This window comes from Chlorocebus sabaeus, chromosome 25 (genome assembly GCF_047675955.1).
Source record: "Chlorocebus sabaeus isolate Y175 chromosome 25, mChlSab1.0.hap1, whole genome shotgun sequence".
NCBI lineage: Eukaryota > Metazoa > Chordata > Mammalia > Primates > Cercopithecidae > Chlorocebus > Chlorocebus sabaeus.
In genome coordinates, this window is record NC_132928.1 from 83,075,722 (window position 1) to 83,100,432 (window position 24,711).

At 46.7% G+C, this 24,711-nt stretch overlaps 1 protein-coding gene across 1 annotated transcript in view; it reads left to right on the plus strand.

Moving 5' to 3' along the window:
- Positions 1-3,612: 3,612 nt before the first annotated feature.
- KIF26B (kinesin family member 26B) overlaps positions 3,613-24,711 on the plus strand; it is a 569,059-nt gene continuing 547,960 nt past the window's right edge. Inside the window, exons 1-2 of the mRNA XM_007990011.3 lie at positions 3,613-6,453; positions 7,246-7,647. Coding sequence (XP_007988202.3) covers positions 6,391-6,453; positions 7,246-7,647 — 465 coding nt within the window. The 5' untranslated portion in view covers positions 3,613-6,390. The remainder of the gene's footprint in view (positions 6,454-7,245; positions 7,648-24,711) is intronic.

Sequence of the window (24,711 nt, forward strand, 5' to 3'; positions counted from 1 at the left end):
TCCGCTGGCTCTGTTGGCATGTTGGTGCCTGAATTGATATGGAAATTATTTCAAAAACAAAATATTAAAGAGGAGTGAAATCTGCTATATTGTACATTCAACGTAGCAATTCGAAGTTGCCAGCCTTTTTTTTTTTTTCTTTAAAACAGTCTTGCTCTGTCCTCCAGGCTGGAGTTCAATGATGCAATGTTGACTCACTGGAACCTCTGCCTCCCAGGTTCAAATGATCCTCCCCTCAGCCTCCCAAGTAGCTGGGATTACAGGCCCCCACCACCACACCCAGTTTTATTTTTTGTATTTTTTGTAAAGATGAGGTCTCGTTATATTGCCTAGGCTGGTCTTGAATTCCTGGGCTCAAACAGTCCACCTGCCTCGGCCTCCCAAAAGTGCTGGGATTACAGGTGTGGGTCACCGCAGCTGGCTGGTTTTTAATTTCTGATTTATACTTTCAGACTTTCAAAAACATAAAGATATAATATATTTTAGCTATACAATTTATGATCTATTCACCCCTGAGGTATAAATAAGGGGAAAGCTAAGTTGCATTCTCTGAGATAGGTCCCGTGAGGCATTCCCGAAGAAGTTATGTTCGTTTAATAATTAAGCAACAAGGAATATGGAATAACAATTTCATTCTTAGCCAGGTAATGGACTTTAGCTTTCTTTGCACTTGGTACTCATGGATACACCAGAAAGATACACTTTTCACCCAGGGATATCAATGGAATCAATACACTGATGTTCATAGACACTCTTGGCGACCAGGTGCGGTGGCTCATGCCTGTAATCCCAGGACTTTGGGAGGCCGAGGTGGGCAGATCACTTGAGGTCAGGAGTTCAAGACTGGCCTGGCCAACATGGTGAAACCCCGTCTCTACTAAAAATACAAAGATTAGGCAGGCGTGGTGGTGCATGCCTGTAGTCCCAGCTACTCGGGAGTCTGAGGGACAAGAATCACTTGAACCCGAGAGGTGGAGGTTGCAATAAGCTGAGATCTTGCCACTGCACTCCAGCCTGGGGAACACAGTGAGACTCTGTCTCAGAAAAAAAAAAGCTCTTGGCTTTTATAAGCCAGTATATAATTTTTTCATTCTTAAAATGAGTGTCTTTTCCCACCTAAATCTTGAAGTAATACTGTTAGCATCCTCAAATGTGAAGAAGAAATACATGTATATTTATAATCTATATCATTCATCTATGAGTAAAGATTTCAGTTGCAACATTGAAATTCCTCAGTCTAATAGAGAATAAAATTATAGCTACAGGCTGCTAACTCATAGAAAGAAAACCCTTGAAACAACAAGAATTCCAAAAGCCCAAGGTAGATCTAAAAAAAGCCACCGTTAAAACTAGAATTAGGGAGTGTCTTATGTATGACATTGAATTTCCCAAAGAAAGTCTTATAGACTGACAACAACAATGACAAACCTATTTAAGCGCCCTGGAGAATGGCCAGAAGCAGGCAGAGACTGGAAGGGGTTCAAAGATCTCATCCTTCAAAGAAGGGTTATGTGGCCCTTCTTCCAGTCTGCTGAGCACTGTGACTAGACCACAAGAAACAAGCCAGTCGTATGGGTTTGAGGCGTTCCATGGTGAAGTTCAGGGCTGTCAGAGTAGCTGGAGACGGGGAAGGAGAATCCAGGAAAGGAGAGAGCCACACTGAGGCAGTCCTGAAATCCACTAACATTTCCCTCAAATCTGGCTGATAGATTTGAACTCTGAACATCCAGAAGAGCTGCAGGAAGGCGAGAGAAGGCAGAAACGGCATGGTGAAGGAGTTGAGCAGAGACTGCAAGTGCTGTCCAGCGCACAAAGCAGAGCTTGGAGTCTGAGTTCCAAGTCAGAGGGGGCTGGCAAAGCCCTTAGGCTTTCCACTGAAGCTGCAGAAGGGCGGCGCCTCAGGGCTAAAGAACAATCCCAGGACTAAGGGATTTTCCTTAGATCTGAGGGCAAAAGCCAGTTAGAACCACTCAAAGAAAGCAAAAAACCAAGCCTCCTCAAGTTCAGGGTGACCCAGCAGTCACTTACCTGCCTGCTAGAACAAAAATCAATACTCCTCAAGGAAGAGAATAGAATCTAGCATCTCTATGATGTAGCATCTACAGTATTCAATATACAGTTAACATTTATTGAATATGAAAAGAAACAGGAAAATGTGATTCAGTCAGTAGAAAAATCAGTTACTAGAAAGCGACCCCAAATGAGTCAGAGGTTGGAATTCAGACAAGAACTTTAAATATGCTACTGTAACTAGGTTCAAGGATTTAAAGGGGAGGGGGGGAACACAGAAACGGAAACACACACACACACACACACACACAATTTTTGGATCAGCTGCATCAGCTTAACAGTGGATTAGAGGCAGCTGAAGCAAAGGTTGGTGAACTTAATAAAGGAGCAATAGAAATGATTCAGTCTGTAAAGAGGTAAAAATGGAAATAATGAACAGAGTTTCAAGAACCTGTAAGTCAATATCAAGCACTGTAATAACAAACATGTAATTGGTGTCTCAGAAGGAGAGGAAAAAGAGAGAACAGGGCAGAAAAAAATATTTGAATAAGTAGTGGCTGAAAATCCCCCAAATTTGGTAAAAAACTTAAAGATCAATTTATAGCTCCTAGAAATTCAGCAAACCCTAACCAGGATAAAGACCAAAAGTAACACATATAGAAATATTATAGTCAAATTACTGAAAATCAGAGGCAAAGAAAGACTCTTCAAAGAACTCAGAGAAAAAAAGACACGTTACCTACAGGAGAATGTCCGTATGAATCACTGCTGACCTCTCATCAGAAACAAGGAGGGCCAAAAAGCAATGAATGACATCCTCAAAGGGTTGAAAGAAAAACAACTGTCAATCAGGAATTCTACATCTAGTTAAACTATTCTTCAAACACAAAAGTGAAACAAAGACATTTTCAGATAAGCAGCATCTGAGAGAATATGTTGTCAGGAGACCCTCGCTATAAGAAACACTAAAAGAAATGACCCAGTTAGAAACCTGGCTTTAAAGGAAAAATAAATAAATAAATAAATAAATAAATAAATAAATAAATAAAGAGTCCCAGACATGATAAAACCGGGTAAATATAAAAAACTTAGAATTTCCTAGTGTCACTGAAAGGCAACAGATTGTTTAAAGTAAAATTGATAAGATTGTATTGTGGGTTTTATAATGCATGTAGATGGAAAATATATCAAATTAGTAGCACAAAGGAAGAAGGTAAGACGGAGTGGCTGCAAGTTACATTTTAGGTGAAGCGGCGCCGTGTTAACTGTAAGTAGCCTATGAAATGTTAAAGATTCATATTACAGGCCGGGTATGGTGGTTTCATGCCATAATCCCAGCACTTTGGAAGGTGGAGGTGGGAAGACAGCTTGAACTCAGGAGCTTGAGACCAGCCTGGGCAACACAGGGAAACCTCGTCTCTACTTAAAAAAAAAAAAAAAAAATTAGCCAGATGTGGTGGTGTGCACCTGTAGTCCCAGCTACTAGGGAGGCTGAGGAGAGAGGATCCTCTGAGCCTGGGAGATGGAGGCTGCCGTCAGTCATAATAGCACCACTGCACTCTAGCCCAGGCAACAGAGTGAGCCCCTGCCTCAAAAAAAAAAAAAAAAAAAAATCCATATTATAATCATGAGAGCTAAAAAATCAACAGAGAGGTGAAACTGGAATACTGAAAAGTTATTCAATTCACAAAAAAAGGCGTGAGAGACAGAAGAATGAAATAGAGTACAGATAGAAAACATCCATACTAGCAACAACATGAAACTCAAAAACCTGTGTTAAGTTTAAAAAGCCAAACCCAGAAGAGTCCATGCTGTACGGATTCTATGAATTAAAAACCTTCCAGATCAGTCCACACTAATCCATGGTGATAGAAATCAGAACAGTAGTTTCTTAGGAGAGGTGGGGATTGCCTGGGAAAAGGCAGATAACCTTCAAGAGGGACAGGAATTTATAGATGTTGATTGAGGTGGTGGCCTACGCAGAGTACACGTTTATCAAAATTCATAGAACTGAATAATTAAAATGTGTGCATTTCATCTTATGTATATACATTTTACATAAACATCAATTTTTGAAAGCTTCTTAAAAACTCTTGCAGAGCCTCCGGTTGTAAACTTTGATCAACAGAGGGCGCTCGGAGCCCACCAAAGAAGCTTTGGGCCCCCAGCTACTTAGAGATGCAAATCAGAGCAGCTCTGGGCTCCCGGGTCTCCAAGGTGGATCGCGCAGCTCCCCAACACTCCCCCCTCGACGCCCCACCTTTCCCACCCGCGGCCTCGCCGGCTCGTTTCTACCACACGCTGCTTTTTGGCTGATAAGCGGCGCGTGGCCAATGGCGATGATGTGTTCCGCGGCACCTACGCCGAATACAGATGCGGGTGGGAGCCGGCGCGTGCTGCCTGGAGGTGTACCTGTCCTCTAAGGTCCGCTATTGATAGCATCGCTTTTAAATTGGAAGTGGAAACGTAATGGAAACGTCCACTCTGTTCTTGACATCTTCATTTTGACCTTTTTACCTCGCTTTGGTGGCTGCGAAATATTCCCACGCAGGAGCTGGAGCCGGGGAGGAGGGGGGCAGAGCACGAGAGGCACAGAAGAAATTCTCCCCGAGGAAGGCAGAGTCGGGGTGTGGCCCCAGGCTTCCAGAACCCCGAACCTTTGTCTTCCTGCCCCCTCCTGCCTCGTCCACAGCTCAGAAGGAAGCCAGCGACCAGAAAGCCCTGAACGTCCTTCGCGCCCTCGCCCATCCCCGGGCTGGGTCTCCCCGCGGGCGCGGAGATGCCATTACACCCCACGTGATGCCCACGCCGGGCCGGTCCTTCCAGGGGCGTCTCGCGGGGTGTTAATTAAAGGTCACAACAAAACAGACGTGCTGGCTCACCAGAAGTAACGTCCTCCCGGGAAATGAAAAATGACGCCCCAGAGCAGCCACGTGTGGAGCCTGGCGTACGCCGGCTTCCTGCGCTCCTGGGCGCTGCGCCGGGGGACTGGGGGGGCGATCGGAGAGGGAGCGATGACGGGGTGCTCCGGAGATCCCGCGGGGCCCAGGCGCAGGAAGAAACGGGCGGCGGGGGGCGAGGGGGCCGATCCCCCGCAAGGAAAGGCCAAGGCCGGCTCGCGCCACACCCCCTCTCCAGGCCAGAGTCGTCCGCGTGCAGCGCGGCGAAGCCCTCAGTTTCCCCTGCCCGGCAGCGGCCCGCTGGGTCCCCAGGCTCACCTGTCCCAGTCCCGGGCGGCTTAGTGCATCCCAGACCGGGGCTCGGGCGGGCGGGGGACCAAGGGCCCTAGTCCTGCGGCTGCGGTCGGGGAGGGTGGCCCCCGGCCGGCCCGGGGTCGGTAGGGCCATTCCAGAGAAGGTTTGCCGGGCAGGTCTCCGAGAACAAAGGGCGGGGGGAGGACCCGGCATGTTTGTGGACTTGTTTGTGACTCAATCCCTTCTGCACGGCGTTTCAAAGACAGACCTGCAAGCCTTGTCAGGAAGAGAAAGAACTTGGGGGCGGGGGAGGCTGGGGCGCCGCATTTCCGTCCAGCCGCGCTCGCTCGCGCGGCCCCTGAGCTCCAGGCTCGCGCAGCGGCGTTTCATTAGAGCCCCGGGCCCGGGCGGCGCGCCAGGAACTTCCCCGCACGCAGCGAGAGCGACGAGCCCCCGCCCCCGCCCCGGCCCGGCCCGAGGCCTCGCACTGTCAGGCACGAGCGCCGCCACATAAAATGGATCCCGGCCGGCGCGGCGAGGGCGGCAGGTTCCCGAGGCTCCTCCGCGCCGCGCCCGGGCGCACACGCGCGCTCTGACCGCCGACCGCTCCCGGGCCCCGCGGAGCCGCCCCTCGCGCAACTGTCAGGCGAAACGGGCCAGCGGATATTGGCTCGGCGACACGCCGAGGCTCCTCCCCGAGTCTGGATCTTTATATTTTGGGAGAATTTCTTTGAACTCAGTTACCAAGCTCGGTGAAGGAGACAAGTTCCCACCGCCGGCTCGGCTGGGCTCGGCTCGCCCAGCCCACCTTCCCGCGGCGGCCGCGAGCCCTGATCGTATCCCTCCCTGTCCTCGTGGGGGAGCACGGACCGACTTGCCTGGAGAAAATGCCAGTGCTGTGGATGTGACCGTGACAAGAGAACGTGCGGCTGGAGCAGGCAGACGGGGATGAGGAAAAGCATGCTTTGAAGAGAAGAATAAACCCGCGACCCCAACCCTTTCTGCACGTTGGTGCTATTACTTGTGGGGTCCGTTTGCTCTCGTTCCCTCCCGCCCCACCGCGGAAGAAACCTTGCCTTGAGGGCTGAGAGCCAGCCCCCTGCAGCCGGGCGACGCTTCTGGGTCGGAGGACCTTCGGATGTAGCGTTGGTGGAACCTTCAGATACTCTCCTCTGGAAAAGCCACCATGAATTCGGTAGCTGGGAATAAAGAGAGGCTTGCGGTCTCCACCAGGGGCAAGAAATACGGGGTAAGTAGTGACGGTACGACGCTAGGCGCGTTACCAGACCCCTCTCGGCGGGGGTCCCCCTTTCCCCGGGATCGTGCGGCCCCGGCCCCGAGCTCTCCCTGCTGCAGAGGCGCCCCCGGGGCTGGCGGGGCTGTGAGTGCGCGGAGGCGGGTCTGCCGCGGGGACGCCCGCACACTCGCCTCGCTCTCGGAATTTTTTCAGTCCTCTCGTTCCCTCCTTTCCCCGCACTCGTAACTTTTGCGGCATTCCTGCGCTTCTAGACAGAGTGAAGCCGAAGGGGAGGGTTTCCTATGAATGCTTGGCCGTACCTCGGATCGTTTAGTTGGAGCCGGGAGAGCCTCTCGTTTACCTGCAGTATCCGGAGAGTTGGACCCCGTAGGAATAAAAACCCTGAAATCACAACCCTCCCCCTACCCCCCCATAGGGTCTTCCAGGATTTCGTTCCTGAGATCTTGCTGGGATAGGTGCCGGCTTCAAAAGCGTGGGGCACTGAACCTGTGGGTCCCCCCCGGGCTTGCAGAAGCGGTGGAGACCGCCCCGAGCGAGTCCTCGTCCTGACCCCAGGAGGAGGCCACCCGGGACCAGCGCAGGGGTCACCCAGGCGGCGGGGACTCACTTAAGGACAATTAACGAGACAGATGGAGGGCGATTTGGCCGCAGGGCTTGGAGAGGTCCCCAACCAGCTCCCGTGGGCGGTTCGAGCGGGTACTTGGTGGCGCACGTATGACCCAGCTCCTGGGCGCTGCAGCCCGCCACCTTGCGGCCCTTGATGCCGGCGTGTCTTCCCCGCAGGTGAATGAAGTCTGCTCGCCCACCAAGCCCGCAGCGCCCTTCTCCCCGGAAAGCTGGTACCGCAAAGCATACGAGGAGTCGCGCGCCGGGAGCCGGCCCACTCCTGAGGGCGCGGGCTCAGCGCTCGGCTCCTCGGGGACCCCGTCTCCCGGCTCGGGCACCTCGTCCCCGAGCTCCTTCACCGGCTCCCCGGGACCCGCCTCCCCCGGCATCGGCACTAGTTCGCCGGGTTCCCTGGGCGGCTCGCCCGGCTTCGGCACCGGCTCTCCGGGCTCCGGCAGCGGCGGCGGCTCCTCCCCTGGCTCGGACCGCGGCGTCTGGTGCGAGAACTGCAACGCCCGCCTGGTGGAGCTCAAGAGGCAGGCCCTGAAGCTGCTCCTCCCGGGGCCCTTCCCGGGCAAGGTGAGCGCCGCGCGGGGCTGGCTGGGGAGGCGCCGGGAGGGCGGGGCCGGGCCGCCACTCACAGCAGCTGCTCAGTGCGCCGCGACCTTGCGCCCCGGGTCCACGCGAGGGCCCCCGGCGGCGCTGGGGCTGCTCCACACCTCACGGGGCTCTGGCACGCGGGGCGACCCATGCACCTTCTCAGCCAGGCCGCCCGGGGGCAGGAGGGCCGAGTCCCGAGCGCGAAGGGGCGCCCGTGGCCACAGGCCTCACGGCCCACGGGGGAGGCCCCCAGGTGGTCTCTCCTGCCGCCCCCTCCCAGCTCTCCCTGGCGACTGCAGGCTGCGCTGTCGATGTTTCTCCCCACCCCCACCTGTGATCCTTTACAAAAATGTCAGCGGGAGCTGTAAAAGCAAGCTGATGCTTGGAGCTGGCATTTCCCACTGCCTGTTTGTGGTCCATCCTTTCTGCGATTGCAGAAACAGAAACATACTCGAAAGCCAGCATTTCCCCCTTGTCAGTCTGTGTATATGACTGGGGAAGATCCAGAGGCGGGTAGCTCTTCGGAGCAGTGCTCCCTCCTGGCCTGCTCCTGCGCCAAGCACACTGGTTCCTCCATAGCAACCCTGCCCGCGGTGTGTGACTGGCCGGAGCCCCCAGAGGGTAACAGTGCAATTGTATTTGCACTGTTGGATCCAAGTACTATCAAATGATAATATTTACTCTTTCACTTCAAAGAGTTTTTATCAGTGGTTAGAGAGCAATATCAAGGAAATAGAGTGGATTGCTGTGGAGGTTTTTGACACTGTTGGTTCAACATCAATTTCTGGTTTATTATTTCCGTGACTTTAGAAATGAAATACTGTGATTTCCAGTAGGCGTTTAGGAATGACCGCGTCTGCTGGCCTCATCTGCGTATGCAGATACACACGCTGATGTTTTCATAGGCAAGGGTTAAATTCAACAAATGCCCACAGATGCTGTGAAATTTAAAATGGGGAAAATGACCACCAGGAGGATTGGTTTTATGAATGCAGAACTTATCTCAAGAATAATGAACTCGTGGATGGGTGTCAGTGTACTGTTTTTGTAGTCTGATAACATCTGCCATGACATCCCAAGGATAAATCTCAGGGAATCAAAAAGCTTATTTCGATCTTGCATGCTAGACCTTCCGATTTAACACCATTTCTTCATTCACAGATTTATTTGCTCTTGTGATCCTTCATCAATATTCATTGATTTTCTCCCCCCTCCGAGCACTGCCAGGCACAGCAATGAAAATACCAGGTCCATTCATGCAATCCTTGTCCACGTGGATCTTATATTCTAGTGGAGGATACAGACAGTATATCAACCACAAAATGCACAGTTCACAATGTCTTCACATTTGTGGAGGGAGTGTAGGATGCTGTGAGGTTGTTGAAGTGGAGGGGAGCATCTGATAAAGATGGAAGAACCTTGGTTCTTAAAGATCTAACAGCTGATATTTGGCAGTCCTAATATGTTGCAGCCTTCCAAATTATTTTAGACCTTTCTTGAGGACCCATTCTTATAATAGGCTTTTTGTGGCATTGAGTGTTCCTATATGCAAAGGTAAATCCAAATACACTCTTCTCATTTAAAAAAAGAGGAGGGGGGCCGGGCGCGGTGGCTCAAGCCTGTAATCCCAGCACTTTGGGAGGCCGAGACGGGCGGATCACGAGGTCAGGAGATCAAGACCATCCTGGCTAACCCGGTGAAACCCCGTCTCTACTAAAAAATACAAAAATCTAGCCGGGCGAGGTGGTGGGCGCCTGTAGTCCCAGCTACTCGGGAGGCTGAGGCAGGAGAATGGCGTGAACCCGGGAGGCGGAGCTTGCAGTGAGCTGAGATCCGGCCACTGCACTCCAGCCTGGGCGACAGAGCGAAACTCCGCCTCAAAAAAAAAAAAAAAAAAAAAAAAAAAAAGAGGAGGGGAAGGAAAATCTACTGAAGAAACAAATGTTGAAACTCGTATGCATCCATCATGTTTTATGGAGTCTTGTGACCAGCTTGGATTTTGTTTTTACAGAAACAGCCTGGAACATTCACTCACAGTGTTATGGGAGGCAGCTCAATATATCTGCCAATTTTATGTCTGTGATGAGGTAAAACTTGTTGGTAAACCGATTGTATTGTATTGTCAGAGTGAGGTGATGGCCCCAGAAGAAACACTGGATTTGCTGAACCCCCATGCTCTACAATGACTTAGAGTGATCCAAGGACATCTAGAGAAGACCTGTAGTCGTGGGGGCAGTCACAGGGGATCACTTTAAGTGCATATGTGAATGTGACATAGTACCACAGTCGCCTGAGTTTTATATGTGAAGCAGCACCATAAAACGTGACATTTGGTGCAAGGGCATAGACAGGGCTTAGCCAGGAAGAAGGGTGCTTTGCATCAGCTCATTGTTAGTAATGAGATGTGGGGCCTCAATTTTAACTACAAAATTCACAAAGGCTTGAGCCTTTGTGAATAACAATTGTGTGTGTGTGTGTGTGTGTGTGTGTGTTTTAAGCATTCCTACCTTGCATTTAGGTACAATTTCCATTATACCTTTAGCATTTGCAACATTATAGCCAAACAGTTGCCATGTTCTCTGGTGCACCATGAATGGAGGCCACATAACTTGGATAAGACCGTTCTTCCCTGCGCAATATTAATGAACAAACTGTGGACCACTGTGGCCCTCAGGCACAGAAGGAGTTAAGTTTCATTAGAACAAGAGGCGTCACTGTGACTCCAACATGCAGTTCCCTCAGTTTGCTCTGAAGAGTAAGAGTCTGGAAGATAAAGACATGTTTTTGAGGGGTAATTAACAAAAATCATCTTTGTAATTTGCTTAAGATGCTTACCTTCATTGGGGAAATATTTTCTTAAATAGAGTGTTAAATTCTACTAGGTGATATTAAATGTCTCCTAGGTAGATATTTAAAAGTCAAAAGCAGAATAGCACATCCAGGAACCTTATTATTTTAGGATGGATTTGATTTTAGTTCTTCCTTCACCACTTATTTATTTTGTGACATTGGGTAAATTAGTTTTCCTCTCTACTTTTTAACTTTCCTATTAATATGCTCAGGAAAAAAATGATTCAGACTATTAAAATGTCATTAAAATGATCTAAGGTAAGGTTTCATTCTTTAGAAAAAGATATGAGAGTTGATGATTATTAATGAGCTAAGATTCTGTTAGATTTGTGTTTTACAGAATTTAAGGTTTTTCTTATAAGTTATTACCCCTGTCAGTTTCTAATTTCATCTGTATATTTTCTAAACATGCTGCCGTATGAGTTCTCACACTGTGCCTGTTGGTAGGTAGCAGGCCCTATCGAATTCCCCCGGTTTTGTCTTTGGAACAGTTTAAGGAGGGGAGGTGAAGTAGTAGAGAGCCCATCTGGGTATCTGGTTGGTCCCAGGAGCTAGTGCCTGGCTCTGGTGGCCTGAGAAGAACCATCCTATTCTGAGCACTCCAATGGAGGATAGGGCTTCATGGCACAAAATGACATGATTTGAATGTAACAGTGTAGGGGATAGTGTTGGCTGAGGTAGGAAATAGGAGGAGACATGGAATTGGATGGAGCTCAGAGGGAAGGATGATCATGAGTTTGGTTTTCCATGCATCGAGTCTCAGCTTTCTGGAAAGAGATGGAGCATGGAGGCAGATTTAATAATAAAACTGTTTGTTGTTGGCTATCTCAAGACTGGCGTGTAGAAGTGACAGCTGTGGGCTCACATAGCTCTGTTGTTGATACTCTATTCATCCTTTCCGATAGCAGCTTACCTGGTGAGTAGACATTTGTGCTTGGTGGCAGACTGTAAAACACTCAGGTTGACTTTTATTACTTTGATCACTACAAAAAGTACTTACTGGGTTTATATCATTTCTCTTTTGGTGCTGGTGAGAAGAAGTGGTCAGATAAAAGAATATGAACATGTAAAGTGTTGCGATTTCAAGTGAGAACGGCCCTTTTACCTGTTGTAGTGTTCCAGTGTGTGCATACAAAACCATTTCATGTCCAATGGCAAGAGCATCGTTCCTGTTTTATAGACAGTCAAGGCACTGAGCCAGAAATAGGGGCCAAGGAACGAATTGCTCAGTTTTGGGCTAGCCTAGATCATTCTGATATCTGTGACAGGACTTTTGAATGGACTGGGCAAGTCCTAGGAAACATCAGCCTAACGAAATTCCCCGGAGTAAGCAGTAAAGCTCCCGGTTGGCAAAAGGTTATCAGACATCTGTTCATTTCCATATCAATAAAAGAAGATCTTTTATGTAAAAAAAAAAAAAAAAAAAAAAAGTGCAGAACTATGTTCCTATCTGATTCTCAGTCAGATATTCTGAGTCCATTTATGCCCCAGAAATATCAGGAAGATTAGCCAGACATACTGAGAAGGGTGGCCAGGAATCACAGAGATGAAAGAAAGGAATGCGTCATAGGGGTTAAAAATGCCAACCGTGGACTCTAAATAGCCAGAGACCAAGTAAGTCTAGACTTGGGGAGATATAGATATCCCCACACACATATTTCTGTATTTTGCCAGCTCCAAAAGACGGGTATGAAAAAATAACTAGATGCAACAAGTCCCCCAAAAGCCATCATAAAACATTTTATAGATAGGATAAAACAGACATTGCATTTCAAGTACTTATTAATTATAAGGGACTTCTAGATGAAATCTTCTCTTTCTTCTAAGAACATGTGGCTATTTTCAAAGAGCTTCATTTGAGTCTTTCTCATCCGAAGTATTTTAGATAAAGGAGCAGTTAATAGATAATAGCAGTCATGAAAAACTCCTGCAGCGTTTATCATTTGAAAATTTCTGAAACATTTTGGGAGTTTAGAAAAACATTCCCAGGAGGGACATGTGAGCAGTAATCTCTTGTTAAGGCTTAGCAAGCTGTGGAATAATGGCAGTTCATTCTACCAGACTATTAATTGTGAAGCAACATGGTCAGTTTTTATAGTGACTTAATTCACTTTGCAAAAATCCCTGGCCTGCAGTAATTCCTTCCACACCCATTGCAGATAGGATTACTACATTAGAAATGTGATTTTTAAATGGCTGAGGCTGGTAGTTTGTCAGCATTTGGAAGGATTAAGTCAATTAAAATGGAGGCAACATCAGTTGCCTTTTGTTATTTGGCACCATATCACAGATTGTACCATTCGTGGGCCAACAATAGTGATGATAGTAATAATAATAATGATGTAATGAATGGCTAACAACTGTTGTCCTGCATACCAGGAACTACACTGAAACACGCACACACATCATCTCATATATAAAAATGAAGATGAATGTGATTTTTTCTTTTTTACCGTGAAATGCCAGGTTCTTGATGTGGTTAAGATCACAGAAGGAAGCATGAAGAAAAAATATGCAAGGAACAGAGAAATCCAGTCACACTTTCCCCGAAAGCTGCTGAGGGGTCACTATGAGTAGGACTGACGGGGTGAGAGGCACCAGCTCGGGATGGTTATTGTTTTTCCTGGGCTGACAGATGGGAATTTTTCTTTTGATGAGTGGGGAGTTGGGGGAAAGTACGTGAGACTGTCAGGTTCTAAGCTGAGTAATTGTCTTGGCTGGAATGCAAGGGGTCGGGGAAGGAACCTCCTATATTTACATGCGCTCAGTAGAGACCCTGCTGTCATCCCTTCCTAAACAGAAAACCCTGCCCGAGGGCTCCGTCCTGACCTTCTGCGAGGAAGAGTTCTTCAGCTGGCCATTTCAGCGCCCCATCGGCAGGGCGGCCAGACCTCTGCTCTGTTTTGTCCTCAAAAAGATTGCAAATTGGCTGGTGTCTGTGAGGGTTCTTGGTCATTTTGCAGGAATACGAGACAAATTTCCTTTTTACCATCTCTGGAGTCACAAGCTGTTCATCAGCATCCTTTCTTTCCTGTGTCTCGTCTATGGTGTTATTGTGGCGAAGGAGCACTGTTTAGAATGTGCTCCCAATCGCCCTTTTACACCTATGTGCACGCATCAGAAATATTTATTTATTTATTTATTTATTTATTTATTTATTTATTTATTTTGAGACGGAGTCTCACTCTGTTGCCCAGGCTGGAGTGCAGTGGCGTGATTTCGGCCCACTGCAACCTCTGCCTCCTGGATTCAAACGATTCTTCTGCCTCAGCCTCCCAAGTAGCTGGGATTACAGGAGCCCGCCACCATGCCCAGCTAATTTTTCTATTTTTAGTAGAGATGGGGTTTCACCATGTTGGCCAAGCTGAGATCTCGATCTCTTGACCTTGTGATCCACCCACCTTGGCCTCCCAAGGTGCTGGGATTACAGGCAGAAATATCTTATTTTAAAGTACATTTGTGTAGATGCAGAAGGATTAGGGACACACCTGTCTTCCTAATGTACTTTTGAAATATTTTTCAAGATATCAACTCAGTTTGTATCCATCATTTGCTTACCATTGCCTTTGGAACTGCTCCAGAACCTAAGAAAATTGGAAATGAGTCATTGTTAAAAAGATGTTTGTCCACCTCCAGGTCTCAAGGAACTCACCTATGTTTTCTTCTAGTATTTAAATAGTGTCCTTTAATATTTACATCTCTAATCCATTGAGAGATTATTTTGGTGCATCATGAAATATATAGATCAAATTTCATCTTTCTCTAAATGTCCATCCAGTTGTCCCCATTTTATTAAAACATTCATCTTACTTGTGGACTTTTTCTTGTGAAAAAAAAAAGTATCTTTCTCACATTAATCGAAGATACCACCATTATCATAAATCAAACAGTTGTATTTGGACCTATTACAGGATCTTCTAGTATGTTCTCATTCTGTTGTCCAGGCTGGGGTACAGTGGCACAATCTTGGCTCACTGCAACTTCTGCCTCCCAGGTTCAAGCCATTCTCCTGCCTCAGTCTCACAAGTAGCTGGAAATACAGGCATGGACCACCATGCCCAGCTAATTTTTGTATTTGTAGTAGAAATGGGGTTTCACCATGTTGTCCAGACTGGTCTTGAACTCCTGAGCTCAAGTGATCTGCCTGCCTCGACCTCCCAAAGTGCTGGGATTCCAGGCGTGAGCTACCGTGCTGGGCCCACACTATTTTAATTATGGAAGCTCTGTAGTATGTTTTAGTGTTTGGTAGGGCTAGCTCTCTCTCCCTCAAACAGTGCCTTTCTTTTCTAGGAGTTTCCTTGCCTAACTCCAATTTTTTTTTTGTTAGGACCATGTTGAATGTATACATTAACCCGGGGAATAGTTGGCATCTTTATGGTGTGGAAGATTTCCCAAGAACATGGGATACCTTTTCATTTGAACAAGTCTACTTTTAGCAATTTTTAAGAGTTTCTTCATATAGCCTTTGTACATTTCTTGTTAAACTTTTTCTTAGGTATTATAGCTTTTGTTGCTATTGTAAATGGAGTCTTCACTTCCATTATCCCTTTTAACTGATAATTATATATGTGAAGGATATTGATCTATATGTTTATATCCCATTGCCTTATTAAATTCTACTGTATTCATTTATTTTTTAAAAATTGGTACTCTTGGATTTTCAAAAAATTTTGTCTTCTTCAAATACAGATATTATTACTCTCTTCCTTTGCTATTTTTATGCCTCTAATTGTTTTCTCTTTTTAGTTACATTGGCTAATACTCCAGATACAATGTTACATAATAGTGATATAGTGGGCATGTGTGTATTTTTTTTCTATTAAGATGTTGGCTTTTGGACTGAGATCTGTCTATATTTTTTAAAGTTAAGGAAATATCCATCAATTCCTACTTTAGTGTTTTATCAGGAATGGGTATTATATTTTGCCAAATGTCTTTTCAGTATTTAGAGACAAAACCATGTAATTTTTCTCCTTAGATTTGTTAATATTGTGAATTATTATTATTGATTTTCTAATAGTGAACCATCCTTATATTCCCATAATAAACCCCACTTGGCCACAGTGCATTTTAAAAAATATGCTTCTGGATCCAATTTGCTAATATTTCATTTATTGCTTTTGCTTTGATATTCACATGCCAATGAACATTTTTGATTCCTGTTTATGTGCCAACTCTAGCACTATACCATGTTATAATCCAAATAGGAAAAATACTAAAATTCCTGCCCTGGAGCAACTCACAGTCTAGTGTCAGTGACGGGCAAGGAACGTGGCAGAGCATGAGTGTTCCAGCCACAGGAAACAGCAGGCATAGGCCACGAAGGGGTGATGCGTGCCCCGTACATATAGGGAACTGAAGTCGCACATTGTCATCATACACCGTGTGTGCATGAGTGCGTGACAGGCTGGAAAGGAGGCAGGTGGAGGATGAAAGGGCTTGCAGGCTATGGGCTGGACTTTATCCTTTAGGACGTGGGCAGCCATTGGAGGGCACTCATGAAGGGAGTGAAATGATCAGATATGCATTTAAGAAAGATTGCTGGCCAGGCATGGTGGCTCCTGCCTGTAATCCCAGAACTTTGGGAGGCGAAGACGGGTGGGTCACCTGAGGTCAGGAGTTCGAGACCAGCCTGGCCAACGTGGTGAAACCCCGTCTCTACTAAAAATACAAAAATTAGCCAGGCATGGTGGCCCACACCTGTAATCCCAGCTACTCAGGGGGCTGAGGCAGGAGAATCGCTTGAACCCAGGAGGTGGAGGTTGTAGTGAGCCAAGATCATGCCACTGCACTCCAGCGTGGGTAACAGTGCAAGACTCTGTCTTAAAAAAAAAAAAAAAAAGCAGATTGCTGTGAGAATGAGCAAGAAGATGGGTTGGAAGAGTGGTGTCACCGAGACCAGAACAGTTGGGAGGCCCTTTGCAGTGGCTTGAGTGAAGAATGACATAGACTGAACTAGGGCAGTCCAGAGGGAAGGGAGAGGCAGCTTGGGCTGACCCATATCATATGTGGAAAACCCGCATGGGGAGCTGCTGAGATACGGGGCCAGAGGGAGAGAAGATGATGCATTCTCCCAGGTTTCTGGCCAGGGAAAGTGTGTGGGTGGTACTGCCAATTACGGAGATGAAGAATACAAGCAGAGAAGGGGTTTTGTTATTATTGAGTCCAGTGTTGGAGGATGGCTGTGAATGTTAACTTGGTTGGGGTCTCTAGAGCTTGAGGTGGAATGGTCCAGTGGGCTCCTGTTGGCACTCTAGAGTGGAAAAGAGGGAAGAAAACCCAGGAGAAGGCAGTGTCATGGGAACTGAGGAAGGGGTGAGCTTCAGGGAATAGGGGTGACAAAAGGTCTGATGCCCTGGAGAGGTCAAGGAAGTAAGGACTGAGGTTTTCTTTGAACTGGCAAGGAGGAGGTCATTGGATGTCTTTGTTGGAAGAACTTCTGGTGCCCTGGAGAAAGCCAATGGCACTGTGTCCAGGAGTAGATTGAGAGGTGAGGACATCTCAGGCAGCGTTTGAGTCACTGAGGACACTGAGTTACAAGCGATCCACTTCTTGAGGCTCTTACTATCTTAAAATGAAGGACTGGAATCAACAGACTTTCATAAAAACCAGGCTCCGTCACTTAGGGTATGACCTTGGGCAAGCCTTGGTCTTTCCAAACCTGGTTATTCTCATCTCTACAGTGGGAGTCATGACAGAGCCCCACCAGGAGGATCGTGAGGATTACGTGAAATTGTGAGATGATATTCAGCTATCGCTTTCCGTTATTATTCCAATGACTTTCCACAGGAAGCTGAATTTCGTAAAAGATTCCTACCCTCCTTCCTTCCCTCTTTCCTTCCTTTTTTCCTCCCTTCCTTCCATCTGACACCAAAATGGAGAAACAGCAGTCAGGGAAATGAGAGCATTCAGTGCGTCTTTGTTTCTTCACCTCCAAGTGGATAAAGCATCTCATACTTATTTATTCATTCGCAGAGTTGTTGCTGCAGAAAGTTTAAGTGAGCTCAGTTGATGTAAACAGCGACTCCTTTAGGTTGAGGTGCCATGAATATGGATTGAGACTTTTTTTGTCACAGATGGAAATCCCTTCTTTAAGCCCGGCCCCTCTCGTAGCCCCTCCAGGGAGCCTTGCAGATGTGGCATTTGGCATTTTGGCTCTGGGGAATGAGGGAGAGCAGATTTCCTCCAGTGACTGCGCATGCGATGTGCAGATCTGAGCCGCACCAGGAATTTGGGCTTATCTGCCTTCCAATCCAGCTTTATCTTTCTCAGACGGTTTTCTTTGCAGTTGTACTTTGCTGATCCTATCACATCGATTCCAACCAGACCCCATGGGAAGTCTGGAAATACAGAAGTCACCCTCCCCCACCAAGCAGAATTTCTTGCACATACATCAGCTCTCGGGGCTGGAGCTGACTGTGGGGGAGAGGGATCCTGTGAGCAATAATACCAAAAAACGAGATATTCTGAACGTTGCTAAGACGTTAGCAAAGCAGAAGGCTCTGAGGGTAGAGTAAGTTTTTCTTTTTTTAATACACAGAACTATAAATATATCTTAAGTGTTATAGACCAGGTTACAGCTGAGGGACTATTTTTATTTTCCTTTTCTACTTATTGGAGCTTAAGTTCAATACTGTTGCCAACCACAAAAAGTTATTGGAACAAATTTTAGCTCTCCACACAGCATGGTTTTAAAATCTTTGATGGTTCTTACATGTAAACTTTCTTTTTATATAAATTTTTTTTTGCTTGAAAGTATGAGCTGCAAATAATAAAATCCACCTTTCTAACACAGGGGTGACAAATAGAAACTTTTATTTTGATACGTCCTTATCTAAGTGATGTCTGAGATCTGTAATTGCTAATTCAGGATTTTTTTTCTGAGCTAACCTAGGAACCGCTAGAACTTGAGATTTTTCTGCAGTATAATTTCATCTTTGAGTTGGCAGTGATGAGCAGCTACACTTCCCCATGAAACACTATCATCCGATTTAGAGTGGTTGCTTTCCTTGGGATTATAATCATTACTTCCCAGCCCTTCCTCCACCTAACTGGTGGCTTCACACAACAATGGGAGACTCACCTATTAACTGATTAGAAGCCAGCAATAACAACCAGCACCAAAAGCTGTCGAGCTATCTAACCAAATGGTTGTACAGAAAATAAACAACCGAATTCAGACAAACAACTAGAAGCAGCCACCATTGTTTAAAAAAAATAATCGCCCGCCCAGTTCAGTTGTGTCACTTTGCACAGCGGGAAGTCTCAGTCCTGAGCAGGTGGCAGAGTGTCTTCCCCATGGTACCATGGCTGGGAATTAGAGCATCAGGTGTCCTTTACCAGGACAGGCAGTGTGGTGATGGGGGCCGAGGGATAGATGGGAGGAGGATAGAAAGGAGAGGAATAAGAGGGGAGGAGGAGGAGGACGGATGAGAGAGAGGGCGAGAAAACAAAGAAATGGGTGGTATAAGCATCCGAGGTTGTCTACAGTCCCAGATACTTAGGTCAAAAAGAACTGTCCTTGGATCTGGGGACAGAGGTGCAGTCCTGCTTCCAGCACTAATAAGCACTGTGATCTTGGGAGAGTCACCTAGCTGGCCTATGCTTGATTTTTCTTTTGTAATCTAAAAGCATGGTAGTCGGTGGGCTCTGAGCTTCTCCCAAGCCTGTGAGTCTCTGTGAAGCTCAAGAGAAGACCTGAGGCTTTGGGAGTCCACTCCGTGAACCCAGATTCCCCAGGGATGTGCTTGGCAAAATCCAAGATGGGTTTCTGGCTGAAGCTGTGCCGTGGGCTGCCATATTTGTGGGCCATCCCATCTGCAGTCAGCCGCAGCGACCTCCTTGTTTGTCCAGCCAAGCGGAGGGACCGGAAGGCAAGCGGAGGACCGGAAGGCAAGCGGAGGGACCGGAAGGCAAGCGGAGGGACCGGAAGGCAAGCGGAGGACCGGAAGGCAAGCGGAGGGACCGGAAGGCAAGCGGAGGGACCAGTAGCGCCGTCGTTGCTGATGCCTCTGCTTGTGGAATTCGGATCATAAACTGACTGACAGGGTTCTTCCTGTTTCTTAAGAAAGCTATTTGTTTTACTGTCTTCTGTGTTTGCAAGCAGAAATAAACTTAGACAAACAAAAGGACAATTGATTCTAGAAGAGCAATTTAGCAAGGAGTATTTGAAGAAAAGTATTGCCTTAGAAATAAGGATGTCATGTAGTTAGTTTTACATTAAAAGTTCTGCTATATTGATTAGGATTTAGAAATAATATATGAAGAGTTTTTCCTGAGTAGCAACATAGGAACACCAGAACTCTAAACATTGTATTCATCATTCTTCATCTGATTTTTTTCCAAAATCTTTTTGCTCCCTTTGATTTCTCTTTTTTTCTGCTCTTTCAAATGCCTAGACAGAGCCATATTGGTTAGGCCAGTATTTACATATCACATGCCCCTGACGTGGGTTTAATGCCCTGTAGTGTTTGATGCTGGGGTCTGGGAAAGGGTGGAGCAGGTGGCTGCCCACCGAGACAACGAGGCCCATGCAGTTATCATCGATTTTATTTTTCTCTTTCATCACTTCGCCAGGGTTGCTTCTTTAAAATATCTACTTCCTGGGGAATGTTTCCCTGACTCTTATTTCAAATCTAATACTTTGTGTTTGAGTCTAAACACAATTCAGGGAATACAGCTATTGAAACCAGAACTTCATTTTGTTTAACTAGCCCAGAGTGCATGATGGCTTTGGAGCAGAGTTGAGAACAGGCACAGAGGAGCAGGAGCCATAGGAACACCAGTTGGTGCCCCTCCCTCGTCCTTCCACTGACCTCTCTGCACCTATCTTACCAGGGTGTGAATGGAGCATTCTGTAGCCAGACACATCCAACTCACAGCAAAAACCTCCATACAAGCTTGCCTGTGTCCTCAGACATTCTATCCTTTATTTCTCCTCTTGTTCTTTGCCCCTAAGTTTGTTCATGCACTCAAGACTTTCTAATGGGCCATGTTGTGTGTGTGCGTGTGTGTGTACACGAACAAGCACTTTGTGGAGGCCCCGAAGGCAGCACGTAAGGTGGTAATGCAGCAGACATCCTGCTTCAGGTTTCAGACATTGTTAGGCCGAAGCTTTTATTGGAGGTCAAGGCAGCTAATAAAGTGGGCTGTGCAATTAAGAGCATTCAGCAGAGAAGGATGGCTAACTCTCTCGGCAGGCTGAGAGCGGAGGAAGCGGTTGGCAGCTACTAGTCCTCTCGTGATGGCTTTACGAGCATTTTTTGCAGCCGGGGTGGTAAATGTGATACAAAGGCATGGTTTTAATATGCCCAACTAGGCGCTCTGCTTCCTGTGTGAGGCGTCTGCTTGGGGAAAGGAAGTTGCTCGGCTATAGGCTTTTTGTGGTGGTGGTTTCCACTAATTTACCTTTTTTATAGAGAGCTCATAATTATTAGCGATCCTCCATAATGCCCCTTTATGGTGGTCAGGAAGGAGATAACACAATGATGAAGAGGTTTAGGAGACGTGCCCAGGGTCGCCCAGAAAACCTCTGGCTTCTGAATCTACATCAAAGATTTAAGAGGATTTATTTATGCTGCTGTCTTGACCATGTGGATCTCCTTGAGGCTGCGCTCCATGAGTGTGGTTAATGTCCTCTCTTGTTCGCTTTGCTTTTTGTTCGGTGCCTGTGCACCGAGTAGATTTCTGGCCTTTTGAAAAAAAAAATCACCTGTCCACTGCTGCATAACCAAAATGTCACTGGTGTGAAGTAAGAGGATGATAGAGGATGGTGGTGACAAATGGCAGGATGGGAGGTGATGCCTGGGTGGGCCCTGGGAAGTGGCATGACGTCATCCCACTGACATGGCCTCCTGTATTCCAGCAAAGAGTGAAATTCACAGGGAGCAAAGAGTAAGAGCAGCGCCTTCACCTCGGTGGAGCTTCGTCTAGGCATTTATGGGTCAGCTGGTTTGAGGGTCCTTGCATTTCTTGTTAGTTGATATATCCTTGATTTGGCTAAGTCTCATGCCCTCGTATCCACTTCTCCCCTTCTGGATGCTTACAATTGGTTCCAGGTGTTCCAGGGAGGAAACTTACCAGAACCAAACATAGAGGGCAAGTATCTTAGCCAATTCATGCTGCTATAGCAAAATACCATGAACTGGGTGGCTTATAAACAACAGAGATACTGATTTCTCACAGTTCTGGAGGCTGGGAATTCTGAGATCAAGGCCCCATCAGATTGAGTGTCTTGTGAGGTATGCTTTTTGATTCATAGATGGCACTTTCTTGCGGTGTCCTCACGTCATGGAAGGGACTGGCTAGCTCTCCAGGGTCTCTTTTGTAAGGGCAGGAATCCCAATTATGAGAGCTCCGGCCAACCTCCTACTACCATCACTTTGGGGGTTAGGTTTCACCATGATTTTGGGGGGAATGTAAGTGTTCAGTATGTAGCAGCAAATGTGAGGTCACTTGTCCAGACGCTGGCCCCTCAGACAGTGTTCATGTTTGGTTTAATATTTCCCTTTATCTGGTAATTGATTCTGCACTGTCTCCATTATTTGGTGAGATGGTAGCATGTGATCACATCATGATGGAGTTGGGTGTGGGAATAATAAAGAAATCTCCCTTGAAAGGCTCTGGACTACCTTAGAGTTTGAAGAGAGAGGAGGAATGCAGTGAGCTGGTGTTGGTCTTGTGGGGAAAGTGACAAGGAGGCAGGATGGTTTTTCCACAGACATTGAAGGGTCATGCTAGTTCTCCTGAAGAGAAATAAAATAGAGTTCATCACATTATTTAAGAGCAACTTTTGGTATCTTTTTAGTAGAATCACGGACCTGCCACACCCTCTTTAATAATTCTTACATGGGTCCAGCGCGGTGGCTCACACCTGTAATCCCAGCACTTTGGGAGGCCGAGGTGGGTGGATCACAAGGTCAGGAGTTCAAAACTGGCCTGGCCAACATGGTGAAACCCCATCTCTACTAAAAATACAAAAAAATTAGCTGGGTGTGGTGGCACACACCTGTAATCCCAGCTACTCAGGAGGCTGAGGCAGGAGAATTGCTTGAACCTGGGAGGCGGAGGTTGCAGTGAGCCGAGATCGCGCCACTGTACTCCAACATAGGCGAGAGAGTGAGACTCCATCTCAAAAAATAGATAAATAAATAAATAAAACATTATTACATGGGACAAAAATCACTATCCTATGTCAACTAAAATGAAGGCCATTAATTTTTAACATTGTATAAATTGCCTTGTCCCCTGGGAACTTCAGGGTATTCTTTTAAATTATTAGCATTTTATAATCATAGAACGATGGCATAGAAGGAACCTACAGGGTGTCCAGCGTTGTATTATAGTTCCCTGATGAAGAGCATGGTTCTTGGGGCCTGGCCATCCCATCAAGGTTTGCATCTTTTGCTCTGCCACATACCAGCTCTGGGAACCTAGAGAAGGCCTTACCCATTTTCCGTGTTGGTTTCCTCACTTGCACGATGGTGTTAATCATCATAACTGCTTCACAGGCATGTTTTGTCTGCTGCATGGTAGTCACTCGTTAAATATGAGTATCCAAGCTCCCATCCCAAACTGCCAGAAGGGAAAAGTAAAGCTTACACTTTTAGACAGCGACCTCCTGACTCTAGGGTTCATTCCATCTCATTCACAGTCAGTTCATTCGTTTTTCATTTCCTCGTTATCCATCCACCTATTTGTTTATCCACTCAGCTACCTGTCTAGCATTTCTTTGGCCTTCACCGTACATACGTGTGGCTAGACTTGGTGGTGGGGATGTAAAGATGACTAAGGCACAGCCTTTACCCTCAAGTCCCTCCTAGTCTGGTGGGTGGGGTGGGTACAGAAGCCACGTGGTAAGTGCAGAGTTACAACACATGGGGAGCAGCCAGCACGGCTCTGGGCTTGCTTTCTTTTCTTACAGGCCCCACTTCAAGAAGTGTCATGGCTAGGAGGGAGTGGGAAGGGGTAGCTTCCTAGAAGGGGTGACGATGGAGAGGAGTTAGTGAGAGAAGACTGAGGAAGGTGAGGAATCTCATAGCTAGAGATCAGAAATAGCCTTGCGGGTCTGCAGGAACCTGAAGAAATGCAGCATTGACAGACAGAAGGTGTCCAAAGCGGGTGGCCTAGCTAGGCGCGGTGGCTCACACCTGTAATCCCAGCATTTTAGGAGACTGAGGCGGACAGATCACCTGAGGTTAGGAGTTCAAGACCAGCCTGGTCAACATGGTGAAACCCCGTTTCTACTAAAAATACAAAAATTAGCCGGGCATGGTTGTATGTGCCTGTAATTCCAGCTACTTGGGAAGCTGAGGCAGGAGAATTGCTTGAACCCAGGAGGTGGAGGTTGCAGGGAGCTGATATCGTGCCACTGTGCTCCAGCCTGGGTGACAGAGTGAGACTCCATCTCAAAAAACAAAAACAAAAAAGCAAAGAAGGTGGCCCACCACATCAATTTCACAAGATGTAAAATGACAATGTAAGATTTATACATCAGTTTTAACAAATGATGATACCGTGTAATATATCAATACAGCAGTATGATAGTCCATGTTCATAGCAGCCTTGTTCACAATAGCCAAAAGGTAGAAGCTACCCGTGTCTGTTGACACATGAGTGATGAAGCACAATGTGGTATATCCATGCAGTGGAATATTATTCAGCCCTAAAAAAGAAGATTCAGACACAGGCTATGACCTGGATGAACCTTGAGGACATTATGCTAAGTGAAATAAGCCAGTTGCAAAGACAAATATTACATGATTCTGCTTATATGAGATGCTTAGTGTAGTCAGATTCATAGAGACAGAAAGTAGGATGGTGGTTACCAAGAATTGGAGAAGATGGAAAGAATTCTGGATATGGGAGGTGTTGGTGGTTGCACAGTGGTGGGAACGTACATAATGTCAGTGAGCTGCACACTGAAAAATTATGACGAGAGGTAAACGTTATATTGTTTTGCTGAGCGCACATGCACAGAAAGTGGTATGAGTTGTATCACAAAACTGTATTTTGACGGAAGTGACATCCCTGTGGACTGGTTGCCCAGTGGTGGCTCGTGAGGGTGATCATGATAATACTTATTGATCCGGCCACCAGAGACTTCTCAGCACATTATGAGCAGTATCACATTTGATCTGCCCTATGAGATAGGCCACTTTCTGGGTAAAGAAGCTCTGTGAGGTTAGATGCCTG